This window comes from Megascapheus bottae, chromosome 6 (genome assembly GCF_031878675.1).
Source record: "Megascapheus bottae isolate mThoBot1 chromosome 6, mThoBot2.hap1, whole genome shotgun sequence".
NCBI lineage: Eukaryota > Metazoa > Chordata > Mammalia > Rodentia > Geomyidae > Megascapheus > Megascapheus bottae.
The window spans coordinates 69,095,533-69,108,332 of record NC_143514.1 but is presented as its reverse complement, the minus strand read 5'-3'; the positions used below and the strand labels follow the sequence as shown (position 1 = coordinate 69,108,332).

The 12,800-nt window shown below is 54.0% G+C and overlaps 1 protein-coding gene across 1 annotated transcript; it reads right to left on the bottom strand.

The window, feature by feature from the left end:
* Nucleotides 1–3,271: 3,271 nt before the first annotated feature.
* Nucleotides 3,272–9,939, bottom strand: Slc30a2 (solute carrier family 30 member 2). Its single transcript, XM_090335512.1, has 8 exons — nucleotides 9,871–9,939; nucleotides 8,916–9,133; nucleotides 7,999–8,145; nucleotides 7,221–7,374; nucleotides 6,641–6,815; nucleotides 6,049–6,154; nucleotides 4,642–4,776; nucleotides 3,272–4,059 (listed from the first exon to the last, which is right to left on the bottom strand). The coding sequence occupies exons 1-8, from the start codon at nucleotides 9,909–9,911 to the stop codon at nucleotides 3,914–3,916; spliced, it is 1,122 nt and encodes a 373-aa protein (XP_090191638.1). The 5' UTR covers nucleotides 9,912–9,939; the 3' UTR covers nucleotides 3,272–3,913.
* Between the last annotated feature and the right edge of the window lie 2,861 nt (nucleotides 9,940–12,800).

Below are 12,800 nucleotides of genomic sequence, written 5' to 3'. Positions count from 1 at the left end.
CCCACTTACCTTTCAGGTCTTCGCCTGACCTTCGCTCCCACCCCCGGCGGGTTCAGTCTCCTGGGCTCTGGCGAGTCCCCTCGCTGTTCACACTGGCCGGCCACGCATTCCTCGCTCCACCTAGGAGCCCAGGTCGTGGCCTCTCCTCTGGGGTCCGGAGGGAGCACCACAGACACGCCCAGATCTGACAGATGAAAGCCTGTGAGCTCCCGTCGTGGCTCGGGAGGATGAGAGCTGAAGGTCGCAGTTCAAAGCTAGTTAGGGCAGGAAAGTCCGATTAAAAAAAAAAAATCTCCAAATAACCAGCAAAAAGCTAGAAGTAGAGCTATGGTTCCAAGTGAAAAAGCTAAGGGACAGCGCCCAGGCCCCGAGTTCGAATCCTAGTACGGGCAGAAAGACAGAGACCGAGCCTGCGGCTGCTTGTCCGTGTGGCTGCGTCGGGACAGCACTTGCTCAGACAAAACTGGGACCTCTGTGCCCGGCTCCGGCCCCCGGATCCCTAGTTCCCGGGACAGCGGCCCTGTGCGGACGCCTGGGTGGTTAGGCTCAGTCCTCCCAGCCCAGCCAGAAGCGGAGGTGTTGGGGGGTGGGTGAGGGGGTGGTCAGGAGTCCGGGAGGCGCGGGCGACCCGGGCTGGGCTGGCCGCTCCGGCCTGTGTGACCCAGGCTGAGCACCAGAGGGCGCGCGCGCCCTCCTCCAAAGCTGGGGTGGGGGGACGGGGGTCCAGATAGCCCCGCAGGCAAGAGCGGGCCGGGGCGCAGAGACCGGGGGCGCAGCACGGCGTGGTCTGAAACCCGGGAATCCGAAAGAACAGCCGTTTCCCCCCCCCCCCCCCCGCACGCCTGGCCATTTTCAGAGGGGCTGGGCGGGAGGAGGGCCGTTCCCAGCGTCCTGTAGGGGAGGGTGGGGTGGGGAGGGACGCTGGCTCTTTGGGGTTCATCCACCTGGGACTGGAATTATCACTTCCGAAATAAAGCGCGCGACCTTGACCCTCACACTCAGGCCATAAATATCCTTAGAGCAGCTGCGCGGGCGGAGAGGGCGGAGAGGGCTGGGGCCGCCGCTGGGAGGCCGCTGGGAGGCCGGGCCGTTCCAGATGGGGGAGGGAAGTCGGGTATTTTCCTGCTTTGATGCTTGTGGAAACTCCCGTGACTAGATCGCTGGCTGGAACATGATGTCCCCAGAGACCTCTCCAAAGCCTCCCACCCCCTTCCTCCAGCCTGACCTGTGGGCCTGTGGGACTCAGGTGGCCTCCCTGGGCCCTGGCACGGCGGGCTGCGCAGGGTGGGCATCTTTGGGGAGAAGGGCTGTCTGATGCTTGAGGCACACGGAGGACTGGGATTTAAGGGAAGGGGGGAAAGTGATCTGGCTCAGGGTCAAGAGTGGCAGAGGGTGGGTGAGGAAGCACACAGCTGCAGCGCAGGCAGCCTTCCAGGGGTAGGGAGGGCCGAGCCAGGGGAAAGAGGCACCTTTCCAAGAGGCTAAAGTAGCTTGTCATGGCTGTGCTGGTGGGGAAGGCCCCCGCGGGACTCAGAGGCTCACACTGTACAGCATGTAGTGCAGGAAAGGTCCCTTGCCCTGGCCCTAACTGGGGTGGCCTGGAGGAAGGAGGCAGGAACTCCACACTCCACAGTAGCTGTGAAACTTCAGGCAAGTGACTTTTCCTCTTGTTATACTTTCTCATCTATAAAAATGAAGGATAGCAGAGCCAGGTGGCTCAGAGTTCAAGCCCTATGACCTCCACACACACAAAAAAAGATAGCACTGGGGAGTCTCTCCAAAAGGCTGTAAGGACTTGACACTTAGCAAAGCCTTGGATCTAGCTTCCTGGGGCCAGGGAGTAGAAAGTGCCACACACTTGCTTCTTCTGAGACTGGGGCAGAGTGTTCTACAAGCGCCAGTATCACCCCTATATCCCAGACCAGTGCCACAATACTGTCACCTTAAAGGACTCCCTGACCTAGACCACAGCCAATCCCCGTGACAGTGCTGTAAGACACAAAGCCATTCACACATGGGAAGAAAGTGCCTCAAAAGGGGAGGATTGGTGGGGAAAAAAAATGAATCTCAACTCCCAGGAAGATCCTGAGTTCAAGGCCAGCCTGGCTTACATACACTACATCATACACACACACAAACTTAAAATGGATGTTATTTATTTAAAAGTGGAAGGAGCAATCCACTAGCCCCTCCTCCTCCCATCAGAGCTCAGAAGAGAGTCAAGCTAAGACACAGAGGTTGAGAAGCCCACCTGGCCCTTCCCAGGCAGCCTCAGGACAGAGTCCCTTCTTTCCAGGATGACGATCAAAGGAACCACTCTCCAACAACCGCCAGGTGCTTGGCAGACTTTGGCTCTGTCTGCTGTCCTCACAACCACCCTGTGAGGTAGGTGTTACATTCTTGGTCTCCAGACGGAATAAGAGGCACAGAAAGGCCAAGTGGCCTAAGGACACTTGTTTATACTAGCAGAGATAGACTCCAGACCCAAGGCTTCCAGATAAACTGGGCTGGCTACCTCTGAGTCTGAGGACAGGGTCTTCTGGAAAGCAACAAGGTCAGACCTGAAGTCAGAACTCTTTCCATGTATCCAAAATCCAGAAAGCCAGGGTCTCTCCTGTGCCATGTCCTCATTCTACTTTCTGAACTGGTTAACAAAGCTGGCTGAGGGGCCAGGAGTTTGGCCTAGTGGTGAGTGCTTGCCTAGCATGCACGAAGACCTGGGTTCGATTCCTTAGTACTACATATATAGAAATGGTGCTATGGCTCAAGTGGTAGAGTGCTAGCCTTAAGAAAGCCCAAGGACTGGGGTCGGGAGTTTGGCCTAGTGGTAGAGTGCTTGCCTAGCATGCATGAAGACCCGGGTTCGATTCCTGGTACCACATACATAGAAAAAAAAGCCAGAAGTGGTGCTGAGACTCAAGTGGTAGAGCTCGGGCCCTCAGCTCAAGCCCAGGACTGGCAAAAAAGCCTAAGGACAGTGCTTAGGCCCTGAAGTTCAAGCCCGAGGACTGGTGAAGAAAAAAAAAAAAAAAAAGCTGGCTGATTTCAGGCCACCAAACACTATCAGGACAAGAAAAAGTGGCTTCTCTCCCACCTTTATAGACTGTTACTTTCCTCTGAGGAGGCTCATTTATAGTACAGAAGCTTTTTTCCTTTTTTTTTTGTAGTAGCACGGGGATTTGGACTTAGGACTTCATGCTTCCTAGGCAGGAATTTAAACTACCTATGTCTCCAGTCCTTTTCGCTGATGATGGAGGACCACCCTGACCGGGTTCCGCCTCGCTACACTTCCTTCCTAGCTGTGGTAACAGTTGTGCATCACTACACCTGGCTTTTTCTGTTGAGATGGCAATCTCTCAAGCTGGCCTGGAACTTTGGTCCTCTCAAGCCATGCTCTGCCTTGAGTTCTTATCTAATGAGAAGTCTCTTCTTTTAGGAAAGGGTCATGTTTGGGCTAAGGCACAAACAGGCTTAGGTGCCCCCTGGGTGAGTACAAAGGCTCCTGATCTTCATGTCTTACACTAAGTAGTAAAATTACCTGCACTTCTTAAAGGTTTATTAAGCCAGTTAGAATCCAGTGACAATGCAGGATAGGGAGAAACCGTGGCCAGTGGGGCCAACTGTGTGTCTGTGCTTTTGTTAGGACAGCATTAGCTGAGGATCAGACTGACCACAGCCTTTCAGGAAGCTGACACAGGATGCAGAGGAGCCAACATACACTGGCTCAACACCCTGGCTTTGTTTCCAGAAACACCAGAAAGCCAGGAAGTACCCCACGAGTAGGCAGGTTCCACACTGGGCCTGGAGTAGAGAACAGTATTATAAACCTGGTTCACAGCACAGTGGGGTGAGATGGTCCTGGCTGGTCCTTGCAGAGCCTGGCTATGCTCTAGTTGGTGGCGGGCCCCTGTGGTCAGTCCGAGGGGCCTTGGCAGGCCTGGCAGTCCTTCATGTCCTCGGAGTAGTTTTCGATCTGAATGGTGAGGGTGTGGAAGTGGAACTTCTTCTGGAGGCGGGTGCTGGCTGTCTTCAGCACGGCCTGGGCATCTGCATTTTGAGCTGGGGCAATACACAGGGGAGGTAAAGAGAATTTTCTTTTTGCCAGTCCTGGGGCTTAAACTCAGTGTCTGGGCACTATCCTTGAGGTTTCTCAAGGCTAGTACTCTAGCACTTGAGCTACAGCACTACTTCTGGCTTTTTCTGTCTATGTAGTCCTGAGGAATCAAACCCAGGATTTTGTGCATGCTAGGCAAGCACTCTACCGCTAGGCCACACTCTCAGCCTAGCAAAGGAAATTCTTTTCTCAGCCTCTGCCCACACCCCATGCCTATCCACAGGGAAATGGGATAGGGAACAACAGACATGACGAGATCTAGATTCCACTCCAGCTGGACAAACCCTCTAGGCCTGGTGACTGGCCTAAATCAGAGAGAGTAGAAAAGCCTGGCTTAAAGACTGGAACCTTCTTACAAGACTACCCTCTCTTCGGCCTCAGTTTGTTCATGAATAAATAAGATCTCCATGCTCAGATGAAGTTTAAAGTATTTGATTGAAAGGACTTGGCAAGACATTCAGGGGTGACCCCTGCCCTCCAGCTGCCTCCGTCTCCCTCACCCCAGCCTGAATGTCCCAACCACTCACCAATGGCGATGTGGACAGAGAGCACGGGTTGGGCCACGGTCAGTGCCCAGATGTGTAGGCTGTGCAGAGCTTCTACCCCATCCACTGACAGCAGCAGGTCTCGAACATCTGTGAAGTTCACGCCCTTGGGGGTCCCTGAGGATGGCAGGTACAGGAGCTGCTCCTTCTATCCCTTCCTCAAGGAAACTCCAAAACTCTGCTACATCATTCCCCCCACCTACCCAATGTTTTCCTTAGACACTTGACATTGTTAAAAAAAATCCTGCTAACTGATTTTGTGTCACTTCCTCTCCTTTTGTGTGTGTATATGGGGGCTGTGTCATGGGGCTTGAACTTGGGTTCACTTGGGTACTTTGAGCCACAGCTCCACTTCCAGTTTCCTGGTGGCTCATTAGAGATAAGAGTGTCACAGACTTCCCAGCCTGGGCTGCTTTTGAACTACAGTCCTCAGATCTCAGTATTCTGCAATAGTTAGGATCCAGGCATGTCTCCTCTTCCACAGTGGAAACTCTAAAGACCCGGGCAGTCTATCCTGCCCAGCACCCTCAATACCTAGGACAGTGTCTGGCCTGTCATTAGATGCTCGATAAGCTTCCTGAGTGCTGGGATTATAGGTGTGCCCCACCATGCCTGCCTCAGTGTTTTTAGTGGTAAACAAAAAAGGGAAAGAATGAAACCCTGAGAACCACTGAACCACTGAACTTACCCAAGGAAGTTTCATTATTATCATCACTTTCATATGGGTCAGTCACCTTCCTGGAGAAAAAGCTCTGACCTGTCATCAGACACTCCTGCCAACCCCAGGCTAGCACTCATTCCATTCCAAACTATCCCTGACCGTGCAGGGAAAGGCTCACAACCTTGGCCCAAGACCTAAGATCCTCTCACTAGAGTGGTAGTTCAGAGCAGCCCGTTCTCCACTACCTGCAAGCAATCTCTCCTCCCAAGGCAGACTCAGGGTCTCCTAAGCCTAGCAGAAAAGGCTTGAGCTCAAGGAGGTTCAACAGCCTGGCTTCACATTACCAGTCCCCTTCGGAGCCTGAGCCTCCCATGTTGTGAGAAGCAGGACCAAGAGAGCCCCATGTGCTGTGGAAGCCAGAAGCCACGTGACTAGGCAGGGGCCAGAGGGAAGGGTAGGCACCGCTTGGGACATTCCCAGGAACTGGCACACCTGCGGGCCCAGCCCTAGGCCAAGATCTCTCTGGGGCCCCAGGAGGTTTTGCCAGCCTAAGCTAGGCGCTACATATTGGTTCCTACCAAGGTTACTAGGTACATGTACACACATGTGCATATACACATACACACATACACACATGCATACACGCATACACACATACACACACACACACCTTCTTTGAAGATGGAGATTAAGAGCCAAAGGAAAGGAAGCCTCAAGATCCCAATTACCTTCCATCAGCACCAGGATTACATCTCTCAGGATGGTCAAGGTGGTTCCCAGGACCAGGATAGAAAAGAGGAAGGTGCAGATGGGGTCTATGAACTTATACTCTGGCTGCAGAAAAGAAAACAGACTAAACAACAACTCAGCTTCCTTGTCCCCAGCACCATAGTGACAGCAATCTCTGCAATGTGGGCATGAGCTTTACCAGGTTCTGTTTCCTGGTTTTCTATTCTTTAGTTCACTTCTGGGGCAGGCAGGGCAGACCAGTTTAGGGTAGAGCTCAGAGCCTAAGCACTGTCCCTGAGCTTTTTCTGCTCAAAGCTTTCTCTACCACTTCTGGTGTGGGGTGGTTAGGAAATCAGTCTCGTAGACTTTCCTGCCCAGGCTGGCTTCGAATCACAATCCTCAGATCTCAGCCTCCTGGAGTAGCTAGGATGATGGGTATGAGCCACCAGTGCCGGTAATATCCACCAGTGAGTATTTTCTTTCCCTCTCCCAAAACTCTTGCACAGAGCGGGGAGGGAGCAAGAATCTAGAAAGGTAGAGATAGATTGGGATTTTACACTCCCCAGGCCTCCTCCTGTCCCCAGATCTGACCTTGAAGTATATAACATAGGCTGCCACCAGGACGCCCACACTCTGCAGAAAGTCCCCAATCACGTGGATGAAGGCGGCTCGGACACTGGGGTTCTGCTGCTGGCTGCTGTCATCAGGACTGTGCCCATGGCCATGACTGTGCCCATGACCAGGCTGATGAAGCGTTATCCCCATTCTGTGGAAGAGGAGAGAAAGCTAGGGGCTCGATCACTGAGGCCCCAAAGCAAGAGAGAGCGAGCCTAAACAAGACATGCATGCTGTGTCCACCTCTGCCAGTTTCAGCCACCATATGAACAGGGACCTGGATTCTTCCCAAAGGACATCTCTCCACAACCAGGCTCATCCCTCCCCCGTGCAGGCATGAGGACCACAATCATCCTTGCCAGGGACCCAGGAGTGGGCAGACTGGATTTGGGCTCAGATCTCCAGTCCTGAGACAGATCCCAACAGCTCAGAACTTGAGAGAAATCCTGTCATAGGAGGGCTGGGCTGGACCTCAGACCTGGTGGGACCATGTGACCTCCTTCCAAGGAGAGCAGATAAACGTTGGTAAGTGAGATGGGGAAGGAGCTGCACTCACATGACATTTGCAACCACAGCACAGCCCGATGTAATCAGCATGGTGCTTCCTTCAATCTCATAGTTCTTGGAGATCAGCCGCTCTGCAGCCAGGTACACCAGCACCCCAGTCACGACCCAGATGGACAACACAGACAGCAGGGCTCCCAGGATCTCTGGGGAAGAACCAGACCCCAACAGCAATCTTAAGTACAGAACGTTATGGCTGATAAGCCCTCCTCCCTTCTCTCCTGCAAAAGTCCAGACTTGAGTGTCACTGGGCTCCAGTGTGGCTTGGTATCTGGGGTTGGACATTACCAAGCCACCACTTTCCTATCAGAGATTGTCAGAACTAGATGGAACCTAAGACATCTCCTGGGTTAGCCTTGTTTTGTACGGAAAGAAACAGACATTAATATATGTCTTTTGCGCAGCTGGCAAATGAAGGCTCTAAGAAGGAAAAGCTGGACCATGTCCCACTGGACTAAAGAAAAATATGATCCAGATGTGAAGTGACCAAATTGAAAGCCCTGGTCCCTCCAGGGTTGATCCAGACATATGGGCAGCGCTCAGGCCACTGTCATTTGGTCTTGAAGTTCCTGAGTCACACTGCTTTCTTAAGCAACTTTGCTTCTCTACAGAAGAGAAGTCTCTGGATGACAAGAATTGGGGTTACTCCATCAGACAGGGAGTTCCCAGAGGACAGGCACAGGGTCCACACCCACCAGGCCTCACTCAGGTTCAGATTCTCTGTCTCACTGACTCTTCCCCCCTGCCCTATCTCTGATGAGGAGACTCACCAGCTCGCTGCCAGCCGAAGTTCATGGTCTTCGTGGCTGGACGAGAGGACACCCAGAGAGAGAAAAGGCTGATGAGCATGCTGGCAAAGTCTGTGAGGAGGTGTGCTGCATCGGTCATGATGGCCAGGCTATGTGCCAGGTACCCACCTGCAAGGCAGGGTCCAGAGAGTGAGTGAGGGTCTTTATTGGCTCTCCCCAAGAGTCAGCTTCCCAGACTGTGTGCAGCATGGAGAAGACACTCTGGCTTCCAGATTTCTCCACCCATTAACTGTTCAAAAGAAGCACATGACTTATATCCCCAGAGCCTCAGCTTCCCTTCTGTGAAATGGGTCAACAGAATCCAGAGAGTGAATGTAAAATGTTAAGTAAAAATAGGGATTGGAAAGCAATGGTAGAGCTTGGTAGTAAATGCCTCTGGGTACTCAGGCCTCCCTTTTCCTTCCAGCTGGGTGTAGACTGTGGCAGGTTACTTAAACAGTTCTCAAGCCAGGTGCAGATGGTTCACACCTGAATTCCAAGCTACTCAGGAGGCTGAGATCTAAAGATTGAAGTTTGAAATCTGCCTGGGCAGATAAATCTTGAGAGATTCTTATCTCCAATTAACCAGCAAAAAGCCAGAAGTGGAGCTGTGGCTCAACTGGTAAAGTGCCAGCATTGAGCAAAAGCAAAGAAATAGACAAATAAGCAAGAGTGCGAGGCCCTGAGTTTAAGCTCAGGGCCAATAAATGAACAAAAACAAACAAACAAGGAGAACCACAACAGCCACATAAGGTTGCTGTGGAGTAACAGGAAACTATGTATATAGAGGGTTAGTGTAGTGACTGTTCCATTAGCGGGTCTTTTGCTTTTATTGTCCCTTGGGGCACATTCAGGCTGTCCGTACCCCAGCTTCACATCATTAGCAACACAAGTCTCACCAATGACTTCCCCGATCATGAACGCAAGGCAGATGGCAGAGGCCACATACAGCTGCAGTCGGGCCCGCCCCTTCTTGGGGTCGGAGTGATTGCCAGGATCCTTCTGAGCATGGCAGTAATGGTTGTTAGGATTGCTCTGGGTGGCCAGCTCAACAGTCTGCAAGTCCAGGTGAGGGATCCAGATAGCTTCCTCCTGCCACAGAGATCCTAAGTACGACCTGGGGGAGGGAGAAACAGTAAACGGAGGTGGATGGCAAGGATGGAGGGTGGAGCGGGTGACTCCAGTCTGGCTCTCTGGGGGAGGTGGGAGGCAGGAGGGGGGGAGGCAGGAGGGGGGGAGGCAGGAGGGGGGGAGGCAGGAGGGGTGGGGGCAGGAGGGGTGGGGGCAGGAAGGTGGTCCCAGTTAGGTCTCCCTGTGGGGCCTTGGGGCTCATGTGCTTCATGGAAAGAGTAAGAGCTCCTCCAAGCTCAGCAGGCCCTGGGCAATGAGCAAAGGTGAGCCTGGGCTGCTGGAGGCGGGGTGCGAGGAAGGGTGTTCCCTCTGCGCCCCCTCCCAAGGAGGCCTAGCGGAGAGACCTTGGGAACAGGCCAAGGGCAGGTGGTCCAGCCAAGCGAGAAAAAAGGACAGAGCTCGGGCTCCAGAGGAGCAAAGCCCTCCTGGGCGCTCCTTTGTGGGGGGACACAGGGCCTGTCCATGGCAGGGCGGCTGGGGGTCAAACTGCAGGGATGAAGTCCGGTCGGCTTTGCCCCACTCCCCGGCAGGGGTGAGGAGCTGAGCACGAGGGGAGGTTTGCAAAGAGCCAAGGTCTATTCCCTTTGCCTTGTATGACTCAACCTCTCCGGCGAGTCTCCTTTTGGGCAGCCACCAACACCCAACCACATCCAAGATGGCCTAAGAGGAGGTGCGTCTGCTATCCCTAAATCCCCGCCCTTCCCGGGCTCCCCTCTGCCTTACTGGGCTCGGCGCGGGCTGTTCACCAGGTGCTGCTTGTCCATGGCCTCCAGGCTGGGCGCACGGGGCGGCTCGGGGACGGGGGCTCGGGGACAGGCGCCCACCGCCTGCGCGCGGGCTCGGGCTCGGGTTCCGGCTCCCCGCCGCCCCTCGGGCTGCCGCTCTGCTCCGCTCCGCTCGCCCCGCGCTCCCGGGAGTGAATCGGCGCCCGCGCTGCGCCCCGCACGCGCCCGCTTTATCCCCGGCCCGAAGCAGCCGGCCGGGCGTCGTGTGCAAAAGCCCGAGGGGAGGGGGGCGGGCGGCCGTCCGCAAAGGGCGGCGAAGGCCCGGCGCCCCGGGGTCTTCGGGTGCCTGGCTGCCCCGCCTTTTGCCCTGGGTGGCAGGCGTGGAGTGAAGAAGTTGGGGCGTTGCCGCGCCCACCCTCGGGGGTCCCGGGGCGGAGCGCGAAGTCACTCACCTGGGCTGCCCCGAGGGCGAAACGTGACTCCGCGCCCTAGATTAAGGAGGCTTAAGGCTAGATCGCGTCTGCCCCCCGGCAGGAGCCGGCGCGAACGCCTTGGGTAGGTGGGGACCCCCGGGGGTCCCGCCCGACGACCCCCGGCGCGACCCACCCATCCTCAGCCCCGACGTCCCGCCACTTCCTCCTCTCCTGGCCAGTGGCCGGGGGGGGGGGGGGACGCGGCGTCCCCCGCCTCCCGCAGCCCACGGGTCCCCCAGACCAGCGCCACCAGCCACCGGGGCCGCGCCGGCCGCGCGCGCGCGTGCTGCCGCCTGGGGCGGCTGGCGAGCGCTGGGTCGCCAGCTCGGTACCCCACCCTAGAAGTACGGGCTCTCCACGGCGGTCGGGGAAGGAGGGGGGGGGTCTTGGGGCCTCCCCGCCCTCTCCCCCATGCTGGCTTGTGACAGGTGTCCTGCTGTGGAGAGAGCTTCCCGCAGTGACCTCCCGGCCTGGTACCGCAGCACCCACAGTTACCTCCGTGAGAAGGAGCCACCTGCCAAGAAGCCAGAGTCAAGGGCTGGGGACTGTGGCTCCGTGGGAAAGGGCTCGCCTGGCCAGTGGGAGGGTGAACGAATATAAAACCATGCTATTCAGTATACACGGGTGGAAAATGACCCATGTAATTCGTGGGCAGGGATGGGAAGGGGAAACTGAGGGAGAGTGGAGGGAGGGGTGACATTGTCGGAAAAGAATTGTACTTTACCTGACTTATGAAACGGTAAACCCCTCTTGTAGCACCTTAATAATACTACGTTTTCATTAAAATAGATTGAAGCAAGAAGTAGTCACTTAAGCTGGCCCGGGTCCGGAGGCTCACGCCTGTAATCCTGGCTACTCTGGAGGCTGAGATCTGTGGATCAAGGTTCAAAGCCAGCCAGGCACAAAAGGACCAGAGACTCTTATCTCTAACCTCCAGAAAATGGGGGACTTAGCTCAAGGGTAGGGCGGTATGGTACCCTTGAGCTGAAGAGCTCAATAAATGCAGATTTACAAGTGAGATTCTGTTACACCTAGTCATTTGATTTAAAAAAAAAAAAAAAAAAAACTTTTTAGAGGTTGGAGATTTAACTCAATGGAAGAGTACTTGCCTGGCAAAGTTTCTCTGAGTTCAGACTTACACCAATAATCTTCCATGATTTCTGTGCTAGAAGAGATTTAATCTCTGTTTTAGTCTGATGACTCTAGCTTACAACCCTCCCCAATGCATGCCATAGAAATCCTAATATCTGTCTTCCTTCTAAAGAGCTCGCCTTAAAGAAATTCTCTGACCCACCATAGTCCAGAAGGGTCCTTTCTCCCCTGGGAAGACCAAGACCAAAGAAAGCCTTGCCAGCCCTTGCTCCTCCCCCCCCAGCTGTAACCACTGGGTAATACCTTTTTCATCCAATCACCTTTCTCCACCCACTTTGTTTTTGTTCCTGTTATGCAATAAAGTCTCCATAAAATGCATAGGGAGCTGACTTTAGTGATTATGCCTGTAATTCTAGCTACTCTGGAGACTGAGATTTGAGAATCACAGGTCAAAGCCAACCTGACAGAAGTTCATGAGGCACTTACCTCCAAATAATTACTAAAAAAAACAGGAAACACCTGTGGCTCAAGTGGTAGAGTGCTAGCCTTGAGCAAAAAAAGCTCTAGGTCAGCATCCAGACCTAAGTTCAAGCCCTTGAACTGGTACTGAAGAAAACATACATACATACAACAACAACAACAAAAAGGACAGGTTCTAGGAAGCTTCCAAATAGCCAAATGCATGGAGGTTCCTGGAAAGTGCTGCCTGCAGGGTGCAGAAACTCCCAGCTCTTTCCTACATACCTTGCTTGTCCTCTGTTTGGCTTCTTCTACTTGCTCTTTCTTTCTCTCCCTCCCCTCCCCCCTCTCTCTTTCTTTTGTGGGTAATGGGGCTTGAACTTGGCTTGGGCACTGTCTTTGAGTTCTTCAGCTCAAAGCTACCACCCTAACCCTGGGCCTGGATGCTGTCCCTGAGCTCTTCAGCTTAAAGCTACCGCCCTGCCCTTGAGCCATGCCCCACTTCCCATTTTCTAGAGGTTAATTGGAGATAAGAGTCCCAGGTTCTTTTGTGCAGGGGTTGGCTTTGAACCTTGGTCCTCAGATCTGTCTCCTGAGTAGCTAGGATTACAGCAGGGAGCCACTGAGCCCAGCTTTTCTGCATCCTTTCTAATGTCCTCTAGAATAAACTGCAAAATAGCTAGCTTATGCATGGAATCCTAGCTACTCAGAAGGCTGAGATCTGAGGATTTTGGTCTGAAGCCAGCCAAGACAGGAAAGTTCCTGAGGTACTCTCCAAAGTCATCACCCAAAAAAGTCAGAAGTGGAGTTGTGGTTCAACTGTAGCTATAGTTGAGTGCAAAAGCTAAGGGACAGTGCGCAGGCCCTGAATCCAAGCCCTTGTATAGGCATCAACAAATAAAGT